General features: G+C 38.2%; 1 protein-coding gene across 5 annotated transcripts in view; it reads right to left on the bottom strand.

Moving 5' to 3' along the window:
• Window positions 1-20,851, bottom strand: part of LOC105509639 (chromosome unknown open reading frame, human C11orf30) — a 105,879-nt gene that overhangs the window by 65,315 nt on the left and 19,713 nt on the right. For all 5 annotated transcript variants that reach the window (XM_011938962.1, XM_011938960.1, XM_011938963.1 and 2 more), the window contains 2 exons: window positions 19,883-20,142; window positions 11,121-11,397 (listed from right to left, as the gene is read on the bottom strand). In XM_011938962.1, the coding sequence (XP_011794352.1) occupies window positions 11,121-11,397; window positions 19,883-20,142 (537 nt within the window). The remainder of the gene's footprint in view (window positions 1-11,120; window positions 11,398-19,882; window positions 20,143-20,851) is intronic.

Genomic DNA, 20,851 nt, shown 5'->3' on the forward strand with positions numbered 1-20,851 from the left:
TTTTTGTCTTGTTGATCTGTCTAATATTGACAGTGGGGTGTTCAAGTCTCCCACTATTATTGTGTGGGAGTCTGTCTCTTTGTAGGTCTCTAAGATCTTGCTTTATTAATCTGGGTGCTCCTGTATTGGCTGCATATATATTTAGGATAGTTAGCTCTTCTTGTTGCATTGATCCCTTTACCATCATGTAATGTCCTTATTTGTCTTTTGTGATCTTTGTTGGTTTAAAGTCTGTTTTATCAGAGACTAAGATTGCAATCCTTGCTTTTTTTTTGCTTTCCATTTGTTCGGTAACTATTCCTTCATCCCTTTATTTTGAGCCTATGTGTATCTTTCACACGGGATGGGTCTCCTGAATACAGCACACTGATCAGTCTTGACTCTTTATCCAATTTACTAGTCTGTGTTTTTCACTTGGGGCATTTAGCCTGTTTACATTTAAGGTTAATATTGTTATGTGTGAATTTGATCCTGTCATTATGATGCCAGGTGGTTATTTTGTCCATTAGTTGACACAGTTTCTTCATAGTGTCAATGGTCTTTACAATTTGGTATGTTTTTCCAGTGGCTGGTACTGGTTTTTCCTTTCCATATTTGGTGCTTCCTTCAGGAGTTCTTGTAAGGCGGGCCTGGCGGTGACAAAATCTCTCAGCATTTGCTTGTCTGTGAAGGATTTTATTTCTCCTTCGCTAATGAAGCTTAGTCTAGCTGGATATGAAATTCTGGGTTGAAAATTCTTTTAAGAATGTTAAATTTTGGCCCCCACTCTCTTCTGGCTTGTAGGGTTTCTGCAGAGAGATCCGCTGTTCGTCTGATGGGCCTCCCTTTGTGGGTAACCCTACCTTTCGCTCTGGCTGCCCTTAACCTTTTTTCCTTCATTTCAACCTTGGTAAATCTGACGATTATGTGTCTTGGGGTTGCTCTTCTCAAGGAGTATTTTTGTGGTGTTCTCTGTATTTCCTGAATTTGAATTTTGGCCTATCTTGCTAGGTTGGGGAAGTTCTCCTGGATAATACTCTTCAAGTGTTTTCCAACTTGGTTCCATTCTCCCCATCACTTTCAGGTACACCAATCAAACGTAGGTCTGGTCTTTTCACATAGTCCCATATTTCTTGGAGGCTTTGTTCATTCATCTTTTTTCTCTAATCTTGTCTTCATGCTTCATTTCATTAAGTTGATATTCAATCTCTGATATCCTTTCTCCTGCTTGATTGATTCGGCTATTGATACTTGTGTATGCTTCACAAAGTTCTCGTGCTGTGTTTTTCAGCTCCATCAGGTCATTTATGTTTTTCTCTAAACTGATTATTCTAATTAGAAATTCCTCTAACATTTTTTCAAGGTTCTTAGCTTCCTCGCATTGGGTTAGAACATGTTCCTTTAGCTCAGAGAGGTTTGTTAATACCCACCTTCTGAAGCCTACTTCTGTCAATTCGTCAAACTCATTCTCCGTCCAGTTTTGTTCCTTTGCTGGTGAGGAGTTGTGATCCTTTGGAGGAAAAGAGGCGTTCTGGTTTTTGGAATTTTCAGCCTTTCTGTGCTGGTTTTTCCTCATCTTCATGGATTTATCTACCTTTGGTCTTTGATGTTGGTGACCTTTAGATGGGGTTTCTGTGTGGACGTCCTTTTTGTTGATGTTGATGCTATTCCTTTCTGTTTGTTAGTTTTCCTGCTAACACCCAGGCCCCTCTGCTGCAGGTCTGCTGGAGTTTGCTGGAGGTACACTCCAGACCCTGTTTGCCTGGGTATCACCAGCGGAGGCTGCAGAATAGCAAAGATCGCTGCCTGTTCCTTCCCCTGGAGGCTTTGTCCCAGAGGGGCACCTGCCAGATGCCAGCCAGAGCTCTCCTGTATGAGGTGTCTATCAACCCCTGCTGCGAGGTTTCGAGGCAGTCTGTCCCTTAGCAGAGCTCGAGTGTTCTGCTGGAAGATCTGCTGCTCTCTTCAGACCTGGTAAGCAGGAACGTTTAAGTCTGCTGAAGTGCGCCCACAGCGGCCCCTTCCCCCAGGTGCTCTGTTCCAGGGAGATGGGAGTTTTACCTATAAGCCCCTGACTGGGGCTGCTGCCTTTCTTTCAGAGCTGCCCTGCCCACAGAGGAAGAATCTAGACAGGCAGTCTGGCTACAGCGGCTTTGACGAGCTGCAGTGGGCTCCGCCCAGTTCGAACTTCCCTGTGGCTTTCTTTACACTCTGAGGGGAAAAACCACCTACTCAAGCCTAAGTAATGGTGGTCACCCCTCCCCCCACCAAGCTCCAGCGACCCAGGTTGACTTCAGACTGCTGTGCTGGCAGTGAGAATTTCAAGCCAGTGGATCTTAGCTTGCTGGGTTCCATGGGATTGGGATCCACTGAGCTAGACCACTTGGCTCCCTGGCTTCAGCCCCCTTTCCAGGGGAGTGAAGGGTTCTATCTCACTGGTGTTCCAAGTGCCACTGAGGTATGAAAAAAAAACCAAAACAAAACTCCTGGCTGGGTGTGGTGACTCACACCTGTAATCCCAGCACTTTGGGAGGCTGAGGTGGGTGGATTACGAGGTCAGGAGATTGAGACCATCCTGGCTAACATGATGAAACTCCATGTCTACTAATAATACAAAAAATTAGCCGGGCATGGTGGCAGGTGCCTGTAGTCCCAGCTACTCCAGAGGCTGAGGGAGGAGAGTAGCATGAACCTGGGAGGCGGCGCTTGCAGTGAGCCGAGATGGCACCACTGCACACCAGTCTGGGCAACAGAGCAAGACTCCGTCCAAAAAACAAACAACAAACAAACAAAGAAAAACTCCTAAAGCTAGCTTGGTGTCTGCCCAAACAGCTGCCCAGTTTTGTGCTTGAAACCCAGGGCCCTGGGTGGTGTAGGCACCCGAAGGAATCTCCTGGTCTGTGGGTTGCAAACACCACGGGAAAAGCATAGTATGTGGGCCTGAATGCACCATCCCTCACAGCAGGGTCCCTCACGGCTTCCCTTGGCTAGACAAGGGAGTTCTCCAACCCCTTGCGCTTCCTGGGTGAGGTAACACCCCACTTTGCTTTGGCTAACCCTCCATGGGCTGCATCCACTGTCTAACCAATCCCAATGAGATGAGCCAGGTACCTCAGTTGGAAATGCAGAAATCATCTGCCTTCTGTGTTGATCTCGCTGGGCGCTGCAGACCACAGCTGTTCCTATTCAGCTATCTTGCCAGCCACTCCCCCAAGAAAGTATTTTTATGTAACTCTTCATTGGTCTAAGGCTACCTTGGCTGCATGGCTGAATTAATAAAGTCACAATGGGGGAAAGTACATGGCATAAACATTATTTTTGAGGAGAATTTCAACTGGAAGATGAGAATAGTCATCAAGAAATAAAATCTTGCCATTGTTGCACAGTCCAGCTGCCCTGCAATGAACACAAGCTGCTGGTACAAGATGTTTGGAAACCAATCAGAAAAGATATCCCCAGTAATACATGCTTTTTTGTTACCATAATAACAGACTGGTAAGAAATTCACTCCTTAAAAACAGCAAGAAGGCAAGCTTTTGCCCATCACAGCATTTATGAGTGCCTCCTACATTACCACATCCCATCCCAGTTATTCTGTCCTTGGCATCCTTAATACCTGTATTGGCTGTCTCATCAGCTGTAGTCAGTATCTTTCTGGGGCATTAACACCAAAACAGTGATGTTTCACCAGCATTATTGACTTGTTCTGGCATAAGATAGTAATCAGCGGTGACTGTGGCAAACTTGTCAATGAACTTCTTGCTGCTTTGTTATCAAAAAATGCTTTATCACCACAGTTTTAAAACTGTAATGCCGCATCTCTTCTTAAATTTCTGCAAATGGCCTGTTGAATATTCACAGCTTCCTTCAATTTTTAGTTAATCATGATAGATCTTTGCTTATTTCATGATCAGTATTACCATTAAGTGACATGAGTTCACTACAATGCTGATGGATCCACTCTTTCAATACGTGATCGAGATCTTCATTTTTAGCTTTATGCAGCATATTTCTATTTTTCATTAACTTCTGTTCATCATTTCAGCACAGAATTTCAATAGCTTATCCTTTTGTTTTTTCAGGTCATATATGGTAGTCATTCCAACACCATACTCTTCTGCAACACACTGCACACTTAACACCACTGTCCAGTTTCTCCAACAGCTTGTCTTTCTGTGCTATAGATAAACTTAAGTGCTTCCTCGTTTCCTTGTCACTATTACCCCTCAGAGGTATCTGCAGGCCTTTTTGACATTTTCAACATCTTTACACCACAGAACAGAAAATAAGCAAAAAAACCATGGTAAGTGATACACATAGGTCTTGGCCCCATGTGGAGCATTGCGGGGAACCTGTTATTGGCACATCCAGCCTGCATACATGCCATTTTATTACCCGCTGTGGGAGTGCTTGTGTCAGGGGAATCTGGGTGTGCAAGGAAAAGATATATTACTGCTACAGAAGGCAGAAGGAGTCTTTTTTCCCTTGGGAATGCTGAATAAACTGTGTGGTGTGCACCTGTGTTTTGATTGCAATTTACCACATGAAGTCAGGTGTGCAATTGTCCACTTGTGGCATCAGTTGGCACTCAGAAAGCTTCAGATTTTAGAGCATTTCAGATTTCAGATTTTCAGATTTGGGATGATGCAACTGTACTGGTTAAGCAGTATGCTACTCAATTTTTTTTAATCGCCAAAATTATTCCCTCCACCCTATTTTTTTTTAAACAAGAAGAATAAGGACTTAATAGTGGCCAGATACTAATGAAATATTCTGAAAGGGTATAGTTCATGGGGATAAAATACAGCATTTAGTAAATTCTACAAAAAAATTCCAGTTCTTCTATTTGGTAATCCTGCTCCTTCCTGAGTGCTGGTTCTAAGAAAAGGGAAGGCTCAATTAAATTCACAAGGATGTTAACTATAGTTAAATCTAGAATATCAAATCCTGGAAACACACTAGATACCCAACAATAAGGGAATAATTTAATAAATTATTATATATTATAGAATAATTTAATAAATTATGCAATAATAAAAATATTAAACAGCTCTGAAAATAATTAGGATATTTATAGAAAAATAGAATAATGTTAATGAAGCAACGATATATGAAGAAAGCATGCTACCAAATAGAATATGAACTTTTTATTCCAAATATGTAAAAAATATTATTCACAGCCAGGTGCGGTGGCTCACGCCTATAATTCCAGCACTTTGGGAGGCTGAAGCAGGTGGCTCATGAGGTCAGGAGTGCAAGGCCAGCCTGACTAACATGGTGAAACCCCGTTTCTACTAAAAATACAAAAATTTGCTGGGCGTGGTGGCACACACCTGTAATCCCAGCTACACAGGAGGCTGAGGCAGGAGAATCGCTTGAACCTGGGAGGCAGAGATTGCAGTGAGCTGAGATCGCACCACTGCCCTCCAGTGTGGGTGACAGAGCGGGACTCCGTCTCAAAAAAAAAAAAATTATTCACACGGGTAAAAAGGTAATAATACAGAAAAAGAAAGTGCTATTGTGGTACAGTGGTGGGATTACTGGTAGCGCTTTGTTCTCTATTGTTCTCCGAAACTGTCTGACCTACTAATATTGTTAGGTTTTAAATAACTTTTAAATGCTTTTAGATACTAAATGGGAACCATGTTGAACTGATAGGGTTGGGGGATTTCACAGGGAAGGTATTTTGTGAAACTGGCAATGGAAAACAGAAACTGCATTCAGGGCCAGCCTAAAGAAAGTAAATAAAGTGCAGACAGCAGGAATATTAGTGGAAACAACGTAATTGGAAGTAACTTGTTAGGTTGAAAACAGGTCAAGGAGGGAAAATAAAAGGTCAGCAGAAGATTGTCACAGCATTGGGTAAATAATTCATGAAGTCCATAAAATAACATGAAAAGAACAAGATGAGAGCAAATTTTTCTCACCAAAGTAAAATTTTAAAAAACAGTAGCAACAATTAATCTAAGAAACAGGCAGAATAAAAAGTGGAATCAATCTAAGAAATAATAGCCCATTTGAGAATGGATTTGAGAGATAACAATAAAAGCTAATTACAGCTTCTAGCCTGTTAAATACAAAATCTGGAGGAAAAAGGAAGATGAATCAATTGTGAAGAAGCAGTCATCTAAGATATAAATTATTTCCTTCTGTACACACAAACCACATTTCAGCTATTACCTCTTTCTATATTACCAGCACCAGACTTATAACCACCAAATTAAAAATTACTCCTTCCAAATATTAAAGTGCACAACAGTTTGTATAATATATTACGTTTATCTAAGAAAAAGGTAAAATATAATAAATACACATTTGCTTATATGTTAAAAAATGAAAGGAGAAATAAAAATTAAAAAGATTACCCATTATGGGGACAGAATAACTGTTGGAAGAAGAAGTCACAGATAAACAGACTTCTCAGAACATACCTGATTTTGTGGATTTGATTTTGGAACTACATAAATATGTTATATAATTATAAATAAAATTTAGCGAAAATTTTCAAAATGACAATCTAAAAAAAAAAAAAACCCAGAAACAAATTAAACTATAATGCTTGACTACAGAGAAAAGAATTATTTCAAGTGACTTTTAAATACAGTAATTTGACTGTATATCCTTACAATACCCTTAAAAATGAAATAACTACAATAAAAATTTATGTTCAATAATCATATTGGTTCTATTATTCTGAAACTATTATGTATTATACATTAAAGGTATAATTTTATTAATCATTAGAAATCAGGATTTTTCTAGTTCCTAAAGATTCTTCCTGTATCATCAGAAGAAAAAAGATACAAACATACAAATAGAAAAAGTTAAAACCCATAATTATAAATTGGAATTAGTAATATCAGCATGAACTGATGATATATTTCCTCTCAAACAAAAAAGAACTCTAGCTCTGTCCACCAATAAAATGCAGAAACAATGACCAATGCAGTAGTAATGAACACCCCCACAATGCCCAGATTGTGGTATCTAAACACCATTTTTCACTAAGAAACCAGGACTCCCTGAAAAAATGTCTAATTTCAAGTCTAAGGGAGAAAATGTACAAGATGAACCTGGAACATCTCAACATACCATGAAACAAGGACACTATTAAAGACTAATGGAGTTGTGTCAAAAGAATTTAGAAACCAACTTAAAGAGGCTCCCACCGCAAAGGATGGAACAATGTGAGCACCAGAAGGAAGATCTGCAATGTATTGATAGACACTAAAAATCTTAATAATGTGGGGAGTTAAAATCTTATTGGCCGATGAACCAATTCATCTGAAAACATACAAATAAAGAGAAATAATCAGGCATGTATCCTGCTTTTCCCATATGAATTGTACCTTAGGGTAAGCAATAATAATAAAGGAAAGTTCTTCTTTAAGAATTCTAGCTAATAAATGAAAATAAAGATAAAATGCATTTTGCAATAACCAATAAAATAATAGATCTAGGCAAAGATTATTAATAGCTATTAAAACCATGTGGTAACATTTGTATCCTCTAGTCAATGTTAACATCACTAAAGGGAAAAAACAGACATTATGTGTCTCTTAAAATGATGCAACAAGAAGCATACACCACCACTTATAAAATGTTCATTCTTCCTGTTTCCAAAAACAATCATACTTGAATCTAATCAAGCTCCTAGATTTGGCTACCAGTTTTATGGAAATACATTGAACAGGAGACCTTGTTAAACTACACTACACAAATGAAATCAGTAAAATCCAGACTACGGGAAACTCTCAGGAAAAATTAGTTATTTCTTCAACAAGTAAGTTGCAAGGACAAAAGAGAGAGAAGACCACTAAGTTAAAAGAGACATAACTACATCAATTAATGTAGTGTGGACCATCACTACACTTACAAAAATGGAGTCATTTACCAAGTTACTGCTAAGACCCTTTCCCCTCTACCATCAGCTACCTCTACAAGCATAACCAGAGATACATCAGCTCTAAAACAATGTCTGTAGTCCATAGTAGAAGCAGACACTGAATGCCCTCTGGCCTGATGTACCACACAGGAGCTGCTACAGAAGCCCTGCAGGCAGAATCACAAATGCAGACTATGTGTTACCACTTCCACCAATATTACCTTTAAAAAAAAAAAAAAACTCCTTGATTTCTTAGTACTAATAACACCTAAATTAAATATGTCAAACAGAAACAAAATAATCACATCGTTTACTTGAGTATCTATATTCAGAGTTTACTTTCACATCCTTCATTCTCTATTAACTTCCAGTGACTTTAAGAGAAATCTCTGGGATGTCACTTCCAGCTCCCCTATAATTACTTAAGACTCAAACAGATGTAGAATGCTAAGAAGCAAAGGAGAAAATGAAGAAAGTCGTAAGTTCCTAAGAGATTCAGTGGCTACCTGGAGAAAATTAAGAATGAAAAACAGAAGCCTGGAATATTCATTTTGCTTGAAGATATTTTATTAGTAACCAAGAGAAATATCTCTTACCTCAAATAGTAACATCTATCTTGGAAAAACAATAATCTTTCTTTTTTTTTTTTTTTTTTTTTTTGAGACAGCGTCTCGCTCTGTCGCCCAGGCTGGAGTGTAGTGGCCGGATCTCAGCTCACTGCAACCTCCGCCTCCCGGGTTCACGCCATTCTCCTGCCTCAGCCTCCCGAGCAGCTGGGACTACAGGCGCCCGCCACCTCGCCCGGCTAGTTTTTTGTATTTTTTTAGTAGAGACGGGGTTTCACCGGGTTAGCCAGGATGGTCTCGATCTCCTGACCTCGTGATCCGCCCGCCTCGGCCTCCCAAAGTGCTGGGATTACAGGCTTGAGCCACCGCGCCCGGCCAATAATCTTTCTAATACAGTAAAACCAGCAAACTGTTTGATGAGTATTGGCAGAGAAAAACAACTATCAATAGATGATAATTCCTATTAGGGTTGATACACGCATCAGTCAGGTGAGGAGTCAGGTGGCCTTTCCTTCTCTTAACCTTCAAATGATAAAATGGTGAATTCGGAACATGTTTGTAACCAACATTTTACACAAATTTTCTGTATAAAAATTATTTTTATATTTAGGCCAGGCATGAGGGTGCATACCTGTAATCCCAGCACTTCGGTAGGCTGAAGTGGGGGGATCTCTAGAGGCCAGGAGTTCAAGACCAGCCTGGGCAACATAGCAAAACACCACCTCTAGTAGAAATATAAAAATTAGCCAGGCTTGGTAGCATACACCTGTAGTCCCAGCTACTGGGGTGGCTGAGGCAGGAAAATTGCTTGAACCCGGGAGGCGGAGGTTGCAATGAGCCAAGATCACGCCACTACACTCTAGCCTGGGCGACAGAGGGAGACTCTATCTCAAAAAATAAATATTTCTGTATTTAACAGGACTATATTCTCATTCACTGCTGTATAAATAGAAATGTTGGATTTTTTTTTTAATTACTTAAGGTAACACAAAAGGAAATTTGAAGACTGCTACTTCTTATCATTGATTGAGACATTAAATGGGTATCAGAACCAGAAAATGACAGATGCTCCCATATCCTACTATATAACAGCTGCAGAGTGAACAAACAGTGACTGCATCATATCTATGTAATCTCTTCCTTGCTTACAGTTACATAAAACACACAACACATCATTAAAGCAATCAAGACACTGTTTTCCTACTCAAGTGCTTGCATTCACGCCTAGTTCATAAACTAGAATATTTCCAAGCCCCAGTCTGTCTTGAGTTATGTATGATTCACATAAAACTCAATGAAAACTAATACCAAGTACTCTTCTATATTGCTTCTAAGCTCCCTTTAACAGACTATAAATATGGGTATGAATTCTATATAACATATGCTTCCCTCTGATCACTCTCTTAAGACCTACCAACACTGAAAAAAGGAAGTTTCTGACGATATGCTATTTGTCTTTCATATAGGAAACTAAGCTAAAATGGAACTGAGATTTCCACATTTCCTTTCCTTTGCCTTTTTTTTTTTTGAGACAGGGTCTCGCTCTGTCATCAGGGCTGGAGCACAGTGGAGCAATCTCAGCTCACTACAATTTCTGCCTCCCGGGTTCAAATGATTCTCCTGCCTCAGCCTCCCGAGTAGCTGGGATTACAGGTGTGCACTACCATGCCCGGCTAATTTTTGTATTTTTTTAGTAGAGACAGGGTTTCACCATGTTGGCCAGGCTGTTCGTGAACTCCTGACCTCAAGTGATTCGCCTGCCTCCGCTTCCCAAAGTGCTGGGATTACAGGCATGAGCCACTGCGCCCGGTCTCCTCTGCTATTAAGCAGCAATTGCCCTTGAGTTCAGGTCTCAGTTGCTCTTCAGTTAATATTTCCATCATCTATCCATACAGAAAAATTTAGGAGACTAGCGGAGCACAGTGGCTGGTCCCTGTAAAACCAGCACTTTGGGAGGCTGAGGTGGGTGGATTGCCTGAACTCAGGAGTTCCAGACCAGCCTGGGCAACACGGCGAGACTCCGTCTCTACCAAAAATACAAAAAAAAATAGTGGGGTATGGTGGTGTGTGCCTGTGGTCCCAGCTACTCAGAAGGCTGAGGTGGAAGGATCACTTAGGCCCGGCAGGTGGAGGTTGCAGTGAGTCAAGATTGCTCCACTGCACTTTAGCCTGGGTGACAGAGCAAGACCCTGTCTCAACAAAAAAAAAAAAGAAAAATGTAAGAAAAAGGAAAGAAAAATGTAGGAAACTGAAGAAAAGGCAAATGGCATATCCTTGAAACTGTCTTCTTCCTCCTACTTCTTATCATTTACTTTGAAGAGGTTGTGTACTTGATGTTTCCTCTGAAGAACCTATGGTAATATAATTTCAAATTTCTCATTTAAAAATTTCATTATATTAAATATATTTGTACAGCCCTTTGAAATTTATTGTGACAAGATTTAACCTACATTTTGTAAATGTTAGCAGCCCAGGTCATCAGGTACTGTGCAAAACAACTTGGGGCAAGCATATTAATATAAGAAAATGGAATCACCTACCATCTTGACATACTCAAACTGGGGTACATGGGGTGGTGATCTTGGGTCTAAGAGTAGGGACCTTCATATCCAAAGCAGAAAAACACATCCACCAAGTTTTCTTCAAAATTCCATATAGCAACTGTGACAGAATTGTGAAACAGCACTCACCTTGTGCTACTGTTGACATGACCACAGATGGTGTAGAGGACACCACAGCTGTTACTGCAACTGTATTAGGAATAGGTGATGGTGTAGAACTGCTGCTGCCACTGCTGCTATTACTGACCAGAGAGGACTGTGAAGCAGTTATAACAACTGGAGGCTTCTGGGTTGTAGAAGCAATGACTGACGTTGGTACAAGCTTAGTGACTGCTGCATAGTTATGGGATTTGGAGAGAATGTTGGGCACGAAGGTTGAGCTTGGTGATGTGGTGACTATAATAACCTAAGGAATAAAAAATAAGTTATTTTTATGTACCTACTATACTACGAATATATCTACACTCACAGCTACATACAATTCAAAAATAGCTTATGAAAAACGAAGAAGCAATTCAACAGAGAAGAATATACAACTAAAAATATATTAAAAATTTCCTTTACTAGTAATCATCAAAATGTACTTAAAAGCAACAATTTTACAAATCAAGTATTTTAAAAGATAACATCAATGCTGTATAAGATACAGCAAAGTAGACAATTCAGCATACTACTTAGGGAGTCTAAACTGGCACACTATTTCTAGAAAGTAATTTAAACATTCATTTGTTTATAAATATTTATTGAGCGCCTACTATGTGCCAGGCATAGTCCTAGACGCTGGAGAATAGAAGAATGAACAAAAGAAACAAAGTTCATACTTTCAAGTAGCTTACATTTTAGTAGTGGGAGAGAAATAAACAGAAAACTAAGCATATGTCACGTAGAGACAAATGGAAGAGACAAAAAAGTATGGTAGGAGAATAAAGAATGATGGGAGCACTGTATGATTTTTTTAAATAATGTATTCAATAAAGACCTCTCAGTAAGGTGACATATGAGCAGAAACCAGAAGGAAGTAGGGATATGAACCATGGTGCTACCCAGAAGACCATCCATCAGCACAGGGAGCAGCAAATACAAAGGCCCCAAAGCAGAAGCAAGCTTGGTATGTTCAAGAAACTTCAAAGATCTAGTGAACAGGATACAAATGTATAGGGTACAAAGTAGTAGTAGACAACTGCAGAGAAGTAATTGAGGACTAAACCATTTAAGAGCATGTTGACAATATTATACCCTTTATGTGATGTGATGAAAAAGGTACTTTCTCTCTGAGGTCTTCTGTCCAAAAGCCCATAATCATAGTCTAATCATGAGAAGAACATTAGACAAATTCTAATAGTTGGGATATCTACAAGATACTTGACCAGTACTCCTCAAAACTCTCAAGGTCATCAATAAAAAGGAAAGTCTGAGAAACTTTCACAGTAAAGAGGAATCAAGAGGAGTCTAAGGAGAAACAACAACTAAATATAATATGGTATCCTGGAACAGAAAAAGACAATAGGTAAAAAACAAGGAAATATGAATAAACCATGGACTTAATTTTAACATCAATGTATTAATACTGTTCATTAGCTATAACAATGTATCACACCAATGTAAAATGTTCAGAATAAAGGGGACTTCTCAGGAAGTGGGTAAAAAACAAAACGAAACAAAGAGAACAAGAAAACTAGGTGCGGAGTATATGAGAACTCTCTGTACTATCTTCTCAATTTTTCTGTAAATCTACAACTGTTTTAAAAAATAAAGTCCATTTTTTAAAAAATCATTACCTGTTAGGTAAAAAGTACAGTAGGGCAATGAAGGTAGAAACAGGAAGACAAATTAAGAAGCTCCTGTAACAAACCAGGCAGGGATGATGGTGACCAAAGTATCTGTGGCAGAAGGAGGTAAAAAGTGAACAGATTCTGAATACACTGCAAAGGTAAAGCCAAGAGGATTTGCTTGTATGTTGAAATGAAGAATGGAGAAAAAGAGAGGCAGGAAAGAGATGTCAAGGTTTTGCCAGTATAAGTGGAAAACTGTAGATGATTTAGCGACAAATCATTCCAGACAGAGAGAACAGTATGAAGGAAAGGACATAATGTCAGAAGTAGCTTGATAAATTTAAAAACAGAAAGGAAGGCAGTGTAGCAAAAAGCACATAGGGCAAAGAGGAATTGGAAAAGCAAGCAGGGGCTACATTAAATGCAGAATTTAGATTTTTATACTAAGTATAATAGAAAGCCACAGAAGATTTTAAGTAGGAAGAAAAACAAAATTTGACGTATGTTTTAAAAGATCACTCTAGCTGCTACATGATAAGAGGCAAGAGGGGAAACAGTGAGACCAGTTAAACTATTGCATCAGACCAAGCAAAAAATGATAGAGGCTGCTTGCACTGGACTGTTAGTAGTAGAAATCAAGAGAAGAGATCAGAGTCAGATTATTTTGAAAAGTAGAGAGAATAGGATTTGTTGATGAATGGAAATGGCAGGGTTAAGGAAGAGAACAGAATCAAGAATAGCCCCTAGGGCTAATATGTATCGGCTTATTTAAATCTCCCAACAATTCTATGACACATGTACTATTATTATCCCCATTTTACAAATGAGAACACAAAAATTATTTAGAAGTCTGTAGTATCACATTTTTATTCTGGGGTGGTAGAGTAAAACCCAAAACAGAGCAGATTATCTACTTCCTCTTTAAATGACATTATTTGTACCTACCTAGAAAAGAAAAACTGTTTTGAAAAATCTAAAGAATTTAAGGGAAAATTCTTTTGCATTTTTATATCACTTCTAAAGAAGGCTGGAAGTCAGTCAGTCAAAATTTACTGAATATGTCTGTACTCAGGACCTACATCTCAAAGAAGCTCTGACCATAACATTATTATTATACACTTTGGGTGTTACAGTGAATTACAAAATATAAGTACTTATCCAGTGTTACAGAGAATTACAAGATATAAGTACTTGTCCATTACTTTAAGGAGTTTGTTAGTTAATTATTTGAGGCATCAAGAAAGATACATAAGATCAGCAAACACCTGTATAGAGTCGACCAGCATATTTATAGATAGGCTTGATTAGCAAACACCTACATAGCATTATTAGAAAACAACAATCAACCATGATACCAACTGAGAAATAGATCAATATGGTAAAAAGACCACAAGTTTAGGAGTCAAATGAACCTGAACTTAGATCCTGCCTCTGCCACTTAAAAATGGCAGGCCCCTGGACATGTTGGAATCTCTGCACTCTGATTTTCATCTATAAAATGGGGATAATAATACCTACCTTGCAAAGTCATTACAAGGATTAAAAGATACAATGATGTTAAGCATCTGACATAGTGCTAGGCACATAGCAGGTGGTCAATATTTGGCAGTCAACAAATGGTACTTAGTAGCTTATTACTACTACTTAATAAATGTGAAAAGGATATCAGTAAAGGCATTATACATCAAATCAATCTGAAAATGTATTTCAATATATTTTGTTTCACTTAAAACTTTTCTTATTTTTTCTCCAAATTCTGATACCTCTGAGAATCCAAAGAATTCACAGCTGCTGCCACAGCCAAACCATTAGAGTAGCAATGGCAAATTAGGGTTCACTTTTGCCAGTTCTGAACTAATTGTAGCAGCCTCCTGGAGCACAATGCTTATAAGGACTCTGAGGCACAGATAAGAATTCACCAACGCTTAGCAGGAAAGTATGCCACAGTTAATTAGCAATGTCTGTCATGGGCAAGGACAAGGGAAGCATTCACACTTGTACCAAATATTTGCAATTTCAGAATTAGAGTATACATGTAGGCTTTAACATTAAGACAAAACTTCAGCAAAATGAATCTAGAGTCTTTAAGAGCATATTTAGGTTACAGATACAAATGATAAAATCTATTTTGAGATTTCAGTCTGCAAGATGATTTCTGATCTGAAAAGAAGTTATCCTTCATTAGAGATCCACCTTGGAGGAAACCTACTTGCACTTTAAAGTTACTCATTACAATAGGGGGAAGTATAGGGGTTTAAAACCAAGTGAACCAAACAGTGTTTATTCAGGCCATAATTCAAATTACTGACCTTCTAGCACTCACAAAAACTCCTTAAGAGTGCTGGGACTTGCACCCTAAGGACAAAATGAAAAATATCAATCAAGCACATGAAGGCATAAAGCTAAATTCTGCTGCTTTGATATACAAGTGCTGCATCAATGTTATATTTAAAATGAAGGCACCACATTAACACAGGTGGAAATGTGTCTACCCTGAAAATATATTACCTATTTGAATTTGAATAAAGTCCACAAATTCATAAATAATTATACTTAATATAAAAATCACTTCACCTACAATAATTCCTAAGTTGCCTTATACAGGATTTGTGACAAATCCAAGGTGAATGCAATAATGGCGACAGCCTTGGATAGATTTCAGAAAAATCCAATTACCCAAGCAAGAGGAAAACATAAAACTCCAAGAACATTTATTAGTCCTACCCATATTGGCTTGTCCATAAAATGATAAAAGTAATGGCATTGAGTACACATGAAGTAAGAGTACAGTTTTACATCTGGAACATAGTAGGTGCTCAATAAATATTTGTGGAATGAATGAGTCTTATTTTTAATTTAATTTGTTTTAAACATTTGTTTTTTTAACCACAGTAAGACAAATCTAAGGTTCTGAACCTGAACTTCCACGGTATGGCTCATATATAACTTGGGAGATAAATATGCCCTCTTATAAATATCACAAGTCTGAAAACCTCAACTATCCATTCTCAATTGAAAATTCAGAAGAAAAAAAATAAAAATAAATATATGGTAAAGTCAGTGAACTTAAAAAAAGTTCACAAACTTCACTGAGCCCTCATCTGCTACACGTATTTTTAGCTTAGTCTACCAAAGAAGACTGAAAAGTTAATAGTATTAGGTGACATTTACTGCGCACTCACTGTATGTACTATGTTAAGTATTTTCTTTTTTTGAGATGGAGTTTCACTCCTGTTTCCCAGGCTGGAGTGCGATGACATGATCTCGGCTTACTGCAACCTCTGTCTCCCGGGTTCAAGCAATTCTCCTGCCTCAGCCTCCCGAGTAGCTGGGATTACAGGCATGCGCCCCCATGCCCAGCTAATTTTGTATTTTTAGTAGGAACGGAGTTTCTCCATGTTGATCAGGCTGGTCTCGAACTCCCACCCTCAGGTGATCCCCCTGCCTCGGCCTCCCAAAGTGCTGGGATTACAGGTGTGAGCCACCACACCTGGCCTATGATCATCTTTATTTTATAAAGAAACAGGCTCAAGGGCGGTAGCTAAACCAGTATTGGAACCAGATACATCTATTTGTTCATTAATTAATTTACTCATTCAACAAACATTAATTAGCACTTACTACGTGCCAGGTACTATTCTAAATACTAGGAAATACATTGAAGAATAAGACAAAGTCTCTACCCTTAGCAGCTTATAGTCCCTGGGAGAAACAGAAGATAAAAACTTTGCAATATAATATCAACTAGTTATAAGTATAATGAATAACAATAAAACAGAGCACGGGAATAGAAGGATATGGATGGGAGGTAGGTAGTCTTTTAGCTATTGCTTTGCTTTACTATTTCTCAAATACCAAATTAAAAGGGTAGACAAGAAGCAGGGAAGAGAGAAGAATTACTGAGAAAATAAGATCCAGCAACAAAGGCAGTAAAAACATTTAAGTAAGCAGACTTAAAAATTCAGGGTAGAGCAGAATGATGCCACCTAATACAGGGCCAGCTTAGAAAGCAATAACTATAATAGCATATAAAAAGTGACATTCAGAAAGATTGTCTTGGAGTCATCAAATAAAAATGTAAAAATTATCTTCAGTATAAAACTTAAGAAGTCATCAAAAATAGTTAATTTCTATATATGAAAGGATATGCTTCAATGAAGTGATGAATTCATTTATTTGGAACAGCTATTAATCAACAGTGTAAATAAACAAAACTCTATATTACATAAAATACCTGCAAGGGAAGGAACCAACAATTGTTGAATACATACCTTATATTGCTCTTTAAATATCCAATCTCATTTAATCCTTGCAATAATGTCCTAAGATGACATCATTCTCATCTCATAAATGAGTGAACAGATTTAGAAAGACTAATTTATTTAGGTCATACTAGAAGAGCTAGGGTTCCAACCCAGGACTCCTGACTCTAAACGTTTTTGTTTGATTCTAATACCATACCATAATCCCTCATCTTCAGACTGAAAATAGAATTACATCCCACAGATCAGCTCATTATCATTTCTAGTTACTAAGAAAATAATGATAATTTTTAATATATTATATAATGACATCTTTGCAGGAAACTCGAGGAGGTTCTTTAAGGGGAAGTTATCACAGGAATAAAGATTCAAAGGTTGAAAGACCACACAATTTACCTAAACTCCTTCCCCAAAATCCCTCTAAAATAGCAAGAAGGGATTGTTTTTTAAAAAGGGAAAAGGCACATAAACCTGTAAGGTCAAAACAAAAAGGAGACAACAGCTATATAGTTTGGAAACTGAAAAACAGACAAATAGGAATGGATTAAGCATATCCAAGAAAGTAAAAACCTAACACAGTAAACAATAACAAAAAATAAGGCAACCTGCATTTGTGAGCCCCAGAAAGACTCACGAATTGAGAACACCAGATACTTCTGAAGTGGGGATAAACGTGCAACTAAAGAGAGGAAAATTAGTTGAAAATCTATTTAAGAACCATTTAGATCCCTAGTTATTCTCTCCCATCCTAAGGAAGGCTAAGAATTTAGTGTCATGAGGGAGATTGACAAAGAAATCTAATGACATCAGGCACATCTGAGAGGCCAGGTACTATGCTAAAAACAGAGGAGTTAAGTGAAGTATATATATTATGAATGGTGAGCCCACCCAGCCCTTTCCCTCCATTTAACCCCCAAACAAAACACTGCCACCCAGCCTTATATTACTCAAGGTAGGAAACTGGGATATTTCTGAGCAATCTACCAGTCCAAACAAAAGCCCTAAAGACAGTGACAAATGGTGGAGGTAAAGGGGTAGTGGATGTTCCTGAACAAAACAGTCCAGTTGGGTCAATTTATGATGAAAGTCACCAGTCAGCATGTCCCACCCATACACACAGAGCTTTCTGTCACCTTTTTAGTGCCTATTTTCATTTGTAAGCAGACAGCCAGACACTTAAGAAAACTAAATAAAAGAGATCAAAACAAATAGATAAAAGGAACTTACAGAGAGAATGAAAGAAGAAAACATTTAAAAAATTGTCATGAATCTCATTAGGTAAGAAAATACAATGCTTCTATGAAAGAGCAGGATGCTTTTTTTTTTTAAAGGAACTTTCAGAGAAAAAGAGTTACTAGAAACTTAAAGTATGAGAGCAAAAATGAAAAATCATATAAATGTAGTGAAAAATAAAATTAAATGATAAAGAAAATAAAAATACTGAGCATTTACTACGTGCAAGGCTCTAACAATTTTTCATATATTATTTCATGTATTTACACCCAAAAGTTCTATAAAATAAATACATTGTTTTCTCTGTTTTATAGACGAGAAAACTCAGGTAGAGAGTTGGTTTTCCCACAGTCACATAGCTAGTAAGTGGCAAAAGCTGGGATCTGAATCCAGGAAGTCCAATTCCAAAATATAGGCTTTTAACCATTGTATGAGAGTAGGAAAACAATGCAAACAAATGGAAAATGGCAATGAGAAAGATAAATGGATCAATCCAGTCAGTTCAATAGGCAAGTAACAGGTGATCCAAAAAGAGAAAACAGAGACAAACCAAATAAATAACTCAAGAAATGTAGCAGAATTGAAGGACATAAATATTCAGAATAAAAGGGCCTACTGAGTATACAACCTAATGGATGAAATAAAGACCCACACCAAGGAACATTACCTTGAAATTTCAGAATTCTGAAAGTTATTGAAAGTTTGTAAAGAGAAAAACAGGATCTGAAATTAGAATGGCACTGGACTTCCCAAAATCAATAATGGAAGCTGGAAGCCAACAAAGCAACAACACCTTCAAAAATTGACAGGGAAAATGACCTACAACCTAGAATACTTTTCCTAGTTAAACCATAAAAAAAGTGGGAAGGTAGAATAAAGAAATTTGCAGTCTACCATGCAAGGCCCCCAAAAATTTACTTTCCATCCACCCATAAACCAGGTAGCTACTGGAGGATATGCTCTAGCAAAATGAGCAAAGAAACTAATAAAGAAGATCAGAATGATGGTTAAGGAGAGATCCCAGAAATATAGGTGTGCAACAAGCCTAGAGAGCCATTATGGTCCATCCAGATCAGTGTGGGAAGACAGAGGGGTCTAATAACATGAAACTGACAAAATACTAATGACTTCAACATATTTAGATAAGAGTTTAAGAATGAATTAATAATAGCATACAAAGAATTTAAAAAGAAGAGAACAAAAGTTATTCACTTAATTATATCCTTCCTTTCTTCTATGAAACACCTGACAACTTTACTACTTTGGCAAATTAAAATCTGAGTTCCTACAGGGAAGGTCATACAAATAAAGGTTAAAATTGTTTTTCTATTTAAATTTTTTTCCAAATAGGATTACAATGATAAAATAGAGCACAATTCTTAGAAGAGATTGGCTAGCTGTGTCATATTAGGCAAGTCATTTAACATCGCAAAGCCTCATCTGCAAAAGTGAAATAATAATACCTATCCCAAAGCCTTATCTGGAGAATTAAACAAAGTAAAAGATGTGAACATCCCCAGCATAATGCCAAGCACATAGTAAGCACTCAGTGCATGTTTATTAAATCTGAATCATACTGTCTGAAAGAAACAATTGGCAGGCAGAGACTCCCTCCACTACATACCTTCTGTGTTGTTGTGTTTGTTGTCTGTGTTGACGGTTTAGTGAAGGTTATTTTCACAGGAGACATGTGGGGTGGTAAGGAGTTGGCAATGCTCTGCATGATGTTGCTCATCTTGGGACTACCACTCACAGGCACAGTGATCGTCTTTGAGACTGGAACAACGGCCTTTGGAACTTCCTTTAGAACAACAGGAGAGGAGCTGGAAGAGTTTGTTCGCCTTCGTTTTCTGGGTTTTTCATCTTCATCTGAACAGCTTACACCTGAAGGGCAACGACAATACTGCTATATGTATACCAAACTAATCTTGCATTTTACACTTTTTTTTAAAATCTTTGTATCGTCCTTGACCTCTCTCTGTCTTAAGCCATTAGCCAATAAGTTCTATCAATCCTCCCTCAAAAAAGTGGTCTCTGAATGCCTTCCCTCCTTTCCTTTAAGACAAAGTCTCACTCTGTCGCCCAGGCTAGAGTGCAGTGGTGTGATCTCAGCTCACTGCAACCTCTGCTTCCCATGTACAAGCGAATCTCCTGTCTCAGCCTTCCAAGTAGCTGGGATTACATGTACCCACCACCATGGTCAGCTAATTTTTATATTTTCAGTAGAGACAGGGTTTCACCATGTTGGCCCAGGCTGGTCTTGAACTCCTGACTTCAGGTGATCCACCCTCCTCGGCCTCCCAAAGTGCTGAGATTACAGGCGTGAGCCACCGTACCTGGCCTTCCGTCCTTTCTTTAAACCTATGGCCACGTCAGGCCTTCTTATCTCCTGTCTGTATCTTGGCAACAATCACCTAAAAGATGTCCATGCTTCCAGTCTGTCCACTTCTATCTACCCTCAATCCTACTACTAGTTACAAAATTTCACATCTAATCATTCCTAGGCACTGCCTAAAATCCTTTCGTAGTTTTTTGTTTTTTTTTTTTTTGAGACGGGGTCTCGCTCTGTCGCCCAGGCTGGAGTGCAGTGGCC

The sequence above is a fragment of the Colobus angolensis genome, unplaced genomic scaffold (genome assembly GCF_000951035.1).
Source record: "Colobus angolensis palliatus isolate OR3802 unplaced genomic scaffold, Cang.pa_1.0 Scaffold179, whole genome shotgun sequence".
NCBI lineage: Eukaryota > Metazoa > Chordata > Mammalia > Primates > Cercopithecidae > Colobus > Colobus angolensis.